General features: G+C 26.7%; 2 protein-coding genes across 2 annotated transcripts; both read right to left on the reverse strand.

The window, feature by feature from the left end:
• Nucleotides 1-4,642: 4,642 nt before the first annotated feature.
• Nucleotides 4,643-6,022, reverse strand: OCT59_024644 (uncharacterized protein; the record flags this gene model as incomplete). The annotated part of the gene is made up of 1 exon (XM_025332126.2): nucleotides 4,643-6,022. One exon carries the CDS (start codon nucleotides 6,020-6,022, stop codon nucleotides 4,643-4,645), a length of 1,380 nt encoding a protein of 459 aa, XP_025176800.2.
• Nucleotides 6,023-6,103: 81 nt separating this feature from the next.
• Nucleotides 6,104-6,835, reverse strand: OCT59_024645 (uncharacterized protein; the record flags this gene model as incomplete). The annotated part of the gene is made up of 1 exon (XM_066132982.1): nucleotides 6,104-6,835. The coding sequence occupies one exon, from the start codon at nucleotides 6,833-6,835 to the stop codon at nucleotides 6,104-6,106; it is 732 nt and encodes a 243-aa protein (XP_065991575.1).
• Between the last annotated feature and the right edge of the window lie 3,483 nt (nucleotides 6,836-10,318).

The following is a 10,318-nucleotide window of genomic DNA, read 5'->3' on the forward strand; positions in this document are numbered from 1 at the left end:
ATAATTATTTCATTTAAATCTATAAATTGTCGAATTAAAGCCCAAATATAAATGTTATTCTGTGTTTTTAATAATTTGCGTGTATTATAAATTTCGGTTTTGCATATAATTTCATTAAAATAATTAAGAATAAATTCATTATCTGTAATTATCTCGACATTACTAATATTATGAACTATAATCAAAGCGAGTATAAAACTTGTCACTTCTGCTTTACTTGGAGAAATCCAATGTTCAATATTAACGTAAAATTCATCAATTAATTTATGATCTTTATCGTAAAAATGTAAACTGGCTATACCATCAATATTTTCTGTCCCATTATTTATAACCGAACCATCTATATATACGAAAATTTGTTCTCCAAATTGTTGGATTAATTTGTAGTTGATAACGTTTAACTTTTCGATCGTTAAGTTCTTATTAAATTTTTCTTTTTTAACATATTTTTCTATACAATTATGCGTTGATTTTTGCATTTTGGAATCAAAAATATTTAATCTAATATCATCTTGTTTAAAAAACATTGGTTCTATAATAAAATTATGTTCATGCCATATATTTGACTCAATATGTGATTGAATAATATCTGGTACTATATATGAATCAGTTTCATGTATTATCATTGCATGTGAATGTAAATAATTTTCAAGAAAATAAACATCTTCTATTCTCAATTTAACTAAACAATTACTTTGCTTATGTATTCTTTCAAGGGGACCAAGGGTGCTTGTTTCATCCAAAAAACATCCTAAACATTTTTTTAAACCCATAAATAAATCATCTGGATTATTAACCGTTATATAATGTTCCAATACTATATCGTTAGATCCCAAATTGTAATTTTTACCATAAACTAAAATTATATCGTTATGTAACTTCTTTTTTCCAAAAATAAAACCATTATTTATAGGTTCTGAGTCTGAATTCATTTTAGTTAGAATTGTTCCTTTTAAATTATGAGCGAAACTAGTGCCTATTTTATTTGTAGCTTCAATAGAAATTCGTCTCTTTATAATTTCATTGTTATCTAAAATACAATCTTCTATAATTTTCCAACTTTTTTCAATTAAAGATCTATTTGGACTAAAAAATTTTTTAAATCGTTTTCCCAAAATTTCTTTTAACGTTAATAAATTTTTTCCATCTAACGTCAAAATTTGATCTGCAAACATAATATTGAGTTTTTTTATTGATCTTAAATTTTTGAAATAAATTTCTTCAGGTAAAATATCTTTAATTAAAATATTCCCTCCAATTATTTCCATTTTATCTATCGTATCGTTAATAGCAATGCTAAAATTTTGAGTCTTTAACATTTTGATACACTCTAATATATAATGATTTTTTAATTGCGTCGTGAAAATTTTCTTATATCTAATAATATCTTTTTCTTGTAATGAATAAATAGGATTATCGTTTAAAAATAACAATTGTTGAAGATTATATAAACGAATTTTTGTGATCATTCCCAATTCATTTTTATCATTAATTTGCAAGATAAAATTAGTCGTTTTTGCTTGTAATTGATTATCCTCAATATTTTTAACATTAAACATCTCTTTTAAGTGAACTATTGAATTCGGTGTAGTTTTCATAAATTTTAACTTATGTTTAAATAAAATACGAAATTTTGCCATAATTTTGTTACATTCATATTCTGATAAAATAATTAGTTGTGCCCTATACTCAATTCTTGAAATGATTAAGACATTAAAGATAAAAGCCATTTGTTTATCTGTTAATTTTTTTCGTAAGATCATTGAATCGCAGCAATTATTAATTTCATTTTTAATTTGATCAATCACATGATTTCTTTGATTAAAAGCGTTGAACCACACTCCTAGTAATCTAATTGATCCTTTTTTACTAGTAGGTTTAATATTAACTATCGATTTTCCAAAACTCAAAGATAATGATTCTGGGATATATTTTTTTCTTAATAATAATTCTGATTTATCCTTATTGATTTTTATATCATTAAGATTATAAAAAGTGTCAGCAATTGATAAAATTTTTTCTAAATTTTCCTGGTTTCCAGCCATGAAATTTGTATCATCCATATACGCTAAACCTGGAAAGTTAAAATTAATCTTTTCTTCAACATTATCATAAATATTATTAACTTTAATACCATCTATATCGTAACCTAGATTTGAGTTCTTAATTTTTGTCAATAAAGGATCGTAGTAAATAATCCACAAGAGCGGTGAAATTATCTCCCCTTGATCAATCCCGCATTGCATATCAAAAGCGTCTGTTAAACCATAAGGTGTAAAAACTTTGTTTTTCCGTCCAAACGATAGACCTGTTAATAAATTAATTAATTCTACTGGAAATTTAATTCTTTTCATCGCTTTTTCAAGCATAAAAACATTAATCCGATCATAAGCCTTTGACATGTCAAGAGCAAGAATCCATAATTCTTTATCACGTTCATTACTATGTTGAATTATCTCATTAATTATTCGTAATGGTTCAAAAGTTGAATTTAGGGGCAAGCCCGCGTATTGGTATCCTTGTAAAATTTGATGTTCTACCATTATCTTCGAGATACGTTTTGTAATTATTTTCATCATAACTTTTCTAGCTGTTTCCAATAACGTGATTGGCCTAGTATTATTTAATCTATACCCCCAAGGTTTCGGCTTTGGGATCGGATATATATTTGCTAGTTTCCAGTCTTCAGGCATTATTTGATTACGTAAAACATCATTTATAATATCTCTTAATAAATGATTAAATTCTGACGGAGCCTTTTTAATTTCATCATATGCAATTCCTGTTGGCCCCACTGCTTTTTTAATTGGTAAATCTTTGATTATGATATCCCATTCATCATCGGTTATTGGTTCAAGACAATTATTATAAATTAATTCATTAATTGATCTTATAGGTTCATATTCATCAGACCACTCTTGTAAATCATCTATTGTACGATTTTTCGACCCTGCTGCATTTTGAAAATGATCTTTAGTTATGTCTTTGATTTTATTTTCATCAGTAACTAAAATACTGTTTCCATCTTCGTCATCAATTAAAACTCTATCTATAAAAATTTTTTTCATTTCATTTTCAGTAATATTATCAATCATTCTTCGTTGATTATCTGCCAAATCTGCACAACGTTTATCTATGGCTTCTTTAATTTTATCATTTTTTAGATTAAACATTTCCAATGAAAATTTTGAAAATAAAGTATCGTATATCTCATTTAATTCCTTAACATATTGACCTATTAAAAATCGACTTAATCTATGTTGTAATAAGAGATACGTTGAATTCACTTCATCTATTGAATGTCTTTTAACTAAATGTTTTAAATAATTATTGTAGTATTTCCAATTTAGAGTGAGTTTTTCAAAACTCAATTTCTTTTTAAATTTTCTTCTTAAATATACAATGTATCGTAAATCTTTATATAATTGTGTATGTTGAAATGTTTTGTCACGGTCGACATTAACTATAATTTCTTTAGATCGAATATGTTGCTGTTTAATTTTCAATAAATTATTTTTAAAAAATGACCACTTTTCTTCAATCGAACCATTTAAATTAAAAGAAGTAGCAACCTTTTTTAATTCATCTTGAAAATTTAAAAGATCTTTTTCTTCAGTATTATCAAAATCAAAAATATGTCTAATTAAATTTACATTAGTCGTATTCATTTTTTTTGTCTGTAAAATTGGATAAATCAAATCTTCATTAATAAAATCAAAAGTTAATAAGGCATGATCCGTTTTAATTATATCTCTTATATTAATAATTTTTGCCTTCGATGTTTTCGTAAAAAGATTTTCTGATATCCATATATAATCAATTCTTGATTTGAAACGACCAAAGTAAGTCATTATATCTTTTGTATTGTCCATGTCATAAGTTTCCTTATGAACATCCCATAAATTAAGATTTTCTAATTTCTGAAAAATTTTCAACATTTTTGGCACAGATTGTTTATTATCAAGTCGTTTTTTAAACTTTCTATATTGTAAATTAAAATCACCACAACAAATGATTTCCATTTTTTTAGATTTAGCTATTTTAATATGATTAATCACATGAGTATTCATATTAATTTTGTTGTTCATATCTACACCCGTACGATGATTAGCTAAATTATAAAATAATATTAAACGTAATTTTTTATTATTTTTAAAGGAAAATCCACTATTAATATTCGTCCATTAATTTTTTCTATATTGAATATATGTTTTTCTAAATTATTTCGTATTATAAGCATAACTCCTTTTCCAATAGCATTTTTATTATCATTATGTGAAATAATTTTGTATCCAGCTTTATCTGCGTTGAAAAAATTAATTTCTTTATCAGCTTTTTGTGTTTCTGTAATACCCATTATATCGACACCATTTTTTCTTATATAGTCAAAAATATTGTTCAATTTATATTCTGTTAAGGTACATATATTAAGCACCGCTATTTTTGTAAAATATTTCTGATTATTGTGCTCGTTAAACATATCTATGTTATTGTGAATTTGATTTGGAATTGTATTATCTTCCATTAAGTTTGTTTCTTTCTTCTTTTTCTTTTTTCTTTTATAATTAATTAAATGTGGGGGTGGATTGTTAGAATAATTATTAATTAAATTATTATTATTGGGTTGTACAATCATTAAGATTTAAAAAGTGGATTCGAACTGGTTGGCTGAATTGCTAGTACCCCCAATACTTGCAATTTTAGTTGTAGTAGAATCATTTTGTTCTTTATCGGAAAGTTGTCCAGTAAGTTTTGTGATCATATTGAACATATTATTTAATAAACTATCTTGTTTTTCTACTCTTGATTCTAAGTTAAGCACTAAGTTGTTGTCATCATTTTCACTTGAAGATGAGTCAGGTTTGGCACGCTTATTATTATCGTTAACTATTGGTAATTTGTCAGGCTTTTGTTGGAGACCTTTACGATTATGATTATTTTTAAAGGTTTCTTTAATTGAATTAATTTCTTTTCTAACTATATCATTTTCTTTTCTAAATTCGGTAATCATTGTATTTAAAGTAGTAAGTTGTTTTTTAATTTCTGATAAATCATTTTGTGAAGATGTATGTGTGTTGTTATTTGGATCATGCATAGAGCCTCCTTTCCTAGTACCGCCTTGAATTGGGTTGTGGTTGTTGTCACTTATATCTTCTTCGTCACCCCAAGCTTGCATTTCTTCTTCACTAAAGGTATAAGTATTGTTATTACGTTGTCGGTTGATAATATTATTTTGATTCCAATGTCGTTGTCGATTATTAGGATATCTATTTCCCTTAGTAGCATCAGCGTATGAATTGAATTTAGATTTATTACGATTTTTAAACTGTTGGAGCAGTTGATTACGATTTAATTTATTTGAACGTTGTCGTAATTCCGTTTGACATTCTTTTGCTACATGTCCCGTATATCCGCATCTATGACAAGATTTGGTATCTAACGGGGACCATTCTAGTTGTTGACCTTCATATTCATATACATTATTGGTTGCAATACTAAAATCTTCATCATTTCTAAAATATACAAAAGCATATTTCATAGGTTTATATGTCACGAGGTTGCGTGGAATAAAAATAGACGCAGCGCTGGTTTCAGTAACCAATGGTTGTAAATTACGTGCACAAGTATTGAACGGTAAACCATTGATTTTTGCTGCAAATTGGAACCTTTCAGATTTTTTATCTTCAGATAGCAAAACAGGTACCACTGAGAGACATTCTTTAAACGCCCATACACTCCATTGAGCATAAAAAGGTTGTATGCTAAGTTCGTCTTTGTAGGTTATAAAAGCTTGTCTGTATATACCTTTAAGTCGTGTAGTAATGCCATCTTCTTCTAATTCTCCATATCGACTAAAAACAGCCTTTAAATTATAATTTTCCATATATAACGGTATATTGAATACCTTGATAGTACGGCTTTCACGACTTTGAAAAAGTTGTTTTCGTTTTTCTTGTAAATTTTCTACTTTCTTAAAGGAGTAGACGACATTATTTTCATCGCCATCGGTTGCACTAGGCATTTTAAAAGTCATATTACATAAGCTATTTAAATCGACTTCGGTGTTGACTTTAATACTAATCACGTGACAGTATTTTTGTTCTTAACTGGTATCATCAGTCAATTTAATTGGTTTCTTTTCTTCAAAAGTGGTAACGACGTCAATTTTTGATTTGATAATTTTAACAATATAATGACAAAATTGTGTACTTTTGGGCGCCTCCGGAATCGTACAAGTTGCTTTCCATGTGTTATGTTTAGATAAGACGATTGGTGAAAATTCGGCGTTAGCCATTTCTTTTTCAGGCAATTGATTATCGGCAGATGGATCAACAAAATGTGAGTCATCCTGCATCGACTGATCATCTTGATCTTGTGTGTTGATCTTTCGTAGTACATCTGAATGATCTTCATTAGCTTTTCCTTTGTTCGCAGTTGGTGTTGCAGAGGTTGATTGTGTCACAATAGGATCAACATTTTTCGGGGTCTCAGCAGGTTTGGTTTTCTTTTTTTGCTGCGTATTTTGTGGATTATAAGCAACGAAAGGGTCAAGTTCTTGTCGTTGGAAAGTCGCTTGTTGTTTTCTATTATATGGTAACCTTGCAGAAGCCGCTGCTTGGTGTTGTTGTTTTTTCTTCTTCTTGTTTTCTTGACGTAAGGTAGCTCTAGACTTAACTGTAGTAAACTCCTCGTCATTAGGAGTGAAAGTAAAATTATTCGAAGTATCTTGCGTAGTAGAAGTTGTACCAACAACTCCTTCCATAGTTTCTCCCTGCTCCTGGTTGTCTATACCCTTCTGGGCAGTACTACGAGTAGTCCTAGCTGGGGCGGACATACCGTTAAATTTTACGAAATAAAATAATTATGAGAATAACGAAAAAAAAAAAAAATTTTCTAAGTTTTTCTTTGTAAAAAAACGAAAATGTAGGAACGGGAGAGAGAGTTTTACATTGTCATTGACATTTATATAAAGTTATATAAGATTAATCTGAGAGTTTTTTACCAAAAAGGAAATTTTTTTATAAAAAGGGAAATGATTTTCAATTTCGAGGCAATTCAGCAGGTGTTTTAATAACAAATTGAGAAATGATTTCCATAGAAAATCTCGTGACAAAATTTATAATAAATTTAAAATAAATGATCAACAAAAATGATCAACAAAATCGTTACTAGTTTTATAAAAAACGCCCAATAATATCTTTTTATTGTTTTAATTTAAACTTTTAAAATTTTCTACTTATAATCGCGTCCATGTTAGGTTTCTAACTGGAACCCATTAATAAAAATAAAAATTTAAACTTTTAAAACTTTATCCGTAGCATTTTGTGTACCTTTAGCTTAGAGATATTCCGTAGAATATAATTTAAATATGACAAGAAATTTTATTCCTTTTAAACAACAACATATTTTTATTAACAAAATAAATATAAGAAAAATCATATACGGTAAAAAGAGAAATTAGTATTTTTTAAAAAAAAAATTTCTATTTTTATTTTTTTTTATTTTTTGGTGAAAAGTCTCCGTTTTGATCGTTATACTGATCATATTATGACTTTTTTAATTATGGAATAATAAAAATAATATAATAATAGTTTTCATTTTCTTTTGGTTTGGTTAAATTATATTTTTTGGGGGAATAATCTAAATTTGATCGTATAAACACGATTACTAATTTTTTAATGAAAAGAATTCGTATCTTTTTTTGGTTAATTAAATATAATAATAAAAATGACATTCTAATAAAAAAAATAATTAGCATTACTTAATTTAGTCAGTAAAATCTATGCGAAGTAAAATTGTCTTTTGATAAAAAAATTCCTTGATCATTTTCGGGCATAATTGATGATCACTTTTTAGCTCAACTTCTTGATGAAAAAAATCTTATTATTCTTATATAATCATAACTTCTGATGAAAAATCATAATTTTATTAAAAATAAAAATAATTGCTTTTTTTTAACACCAAATCTTACCTAGATTAATAATATCCCATAATTTTTTAAAATGCCTGAAACACTATAAGACCATCTATTTTGAGGGGGTACGAAATGTTAGACTGTAATGAAATGAGCTGACTGACTAAGCTGAACAAACAAATCAGAGCAAAAAATTGATGACGAATTACGTAGAAACCAAGATAAACGCCGATTTTCCTTCCGGAAAGAGGGCATCGATGGTAAACCTGAGAAATTTCAATGCTTTTCCAGCTGCACCATGATAGATATCGTGCGGTGATTGAAAGTGTCTTTCTCTTTTTTTAGTTATATTATCTTCTGGAATTGAATTAGAAATCACGTGATAATAGCTATTTACCGTATAACGGTTAGTCTTAATCTCCGTATTTATATCTTGTTTCTTGTCCTTATTATAAAATAAAAATTAAAATTAATCAATTAATCTCTGTATTTACTATTCTTTGAGTTTTACTTTCTTAAAAATTGAATATTTATTTTGTATCGCATTCTAACGAACAATGATGACACTAGATTTCATCATAATTCGTCATATGGAAAAGTTTCTATAAGATGGACGAGAATTCGTTAAATTACTGATATCATTATTATGACTTTGAAATAGTTCTATTTTTTAACTGATTACTACAGACGCACTACTGTATTTAAAATTACGCTTCCCAGCTTCTCAATTTCCTTTCAATTTTATCCACACTTCGTTTACAACCATTCGTCAGTGATAACATTTGCTTGCCCAAAATCAATTATAGAATTATCCATTCCAAGTTCATCCTAAAGTGTTTGTCATGTGAATTTCTTAATAAATAATTTATTCTTCGTCTAAAGAATTTTTGTTAATAAATCAATAAATATTTTGTAACACATACTAGAATTAAAATTACTTGATTGAGTAAACCATGCTTGGAACTTAAGACAATTGAATTATCCAAATCATCATACTGCGGTATAGCCAATCTGACTGGTCGTTGTGTCTAGAACTTTTTTTAATACTGAATATAGAAAATATGTAAATTAGTTTTCTTTACATAATAAAATAAGTTTAAAATTTTCTAAAAAACCAATGTTACAAATTTATATAATAATTAATAATTATTAGTAATATACAGAATTTTAGTGACTATTATTGTCCGAAGCGTAGCGTAGGACTATATGCTAGACTCGATATCATGCAATGTCCATCTGTCATACCGCATCAGATGTAACAAATAAACGCGTAAATAATTTATTTAAATAGTTTAAATAGTTCCAATATATAATATAATAGTGTAATAAATATAAGTTTAAAGAAATCGAGTTTACATTATTTATTTTTAAGAAACTAATACTTTTATATTTTTATGTAAAAAATTTTGTTATAAATAAAAATTCGAAAATAAATATCTCTTTGGCTTTTAAAGTGTGAATAAACCGTTGCTTTTAAATTGTCAGTCTATAAATTGTTGCTTTTTTTAGTTGTACATTTTTGTAGAGATATATTTTTTTAGATGGTCATGTGAATATAATGCTTCGGATGCCCCAACAGTTCTTGTTGCCTAGTTTTATGAACACCCAATACTGGAATTGGTATTAGAAGTATTACTTCCTGTTGATTGGTTAATACTTTTAATAACCATTTGATTGATACTATAATAATTAATCGATGAATAAATTGAATCTTTATAACTGTATATTACGTTTTATTCGTAAAAACTTTTGTGATTTGAAAACACTTTATATTATGATTTTATGAATTGTATTATAAATTATTACAATTATTATTGCATTGGTTTCCTCTAATTATAACTTCAGAACACCAATAATTTATCCTTTCAGCTATTTTCTCCTCTTTTTCCTGTCCATTCACTAGTAATAAAAGTTACTACTTTAAATTGTTATTGGTAAAACAATAGTTGTTTTCTTAATATTAATTTTCTCGTCAAATTATTACAATTCATAATTATAATTACAAATCTCAAAATTTACAAAGTAAGTAGTAAAAATTAGGTGATTATATAAGACCTTTGTGCGAAAATAATATAAATAGCTTAACAATATACCAATCAATTGATCAATATAAAGAAATTTATTAATAAAGAGACGACAGAAATTTCAAGTAGTAATAATATGGAATGGATGCAAATATTAGAAGAGAAATCTATCAGAATATTTCCGTAAAAGAGATAATACACCAAAAAATCAATAAATGAAAATTTGTTATGGAGTAAAGTAAATATTAATAATATACAAAAGTCAGAATGTTAAATAATACTACTAACATCTATATACCAAGAGATATATAGAAAGTGATTGACGTAAAGTTACTCACTATAATAATATAGTGAAAACTTACTTATACAAGCCACGTGA

This window comes from Rhizophagus irregularis, chromosome 5, assembly GCF_026210795.1.
Source record: "Rhizophagus irregularis chromosome 5, complete sequence".
Taxonomy (NCBI): domain Eukaryota; kingdom Fungi; phylum Glomeromycota; class Glomeromycetes; order Glomerales; family Glomeraceae; genus Rhizophagus; species Rhizophagus irregularis.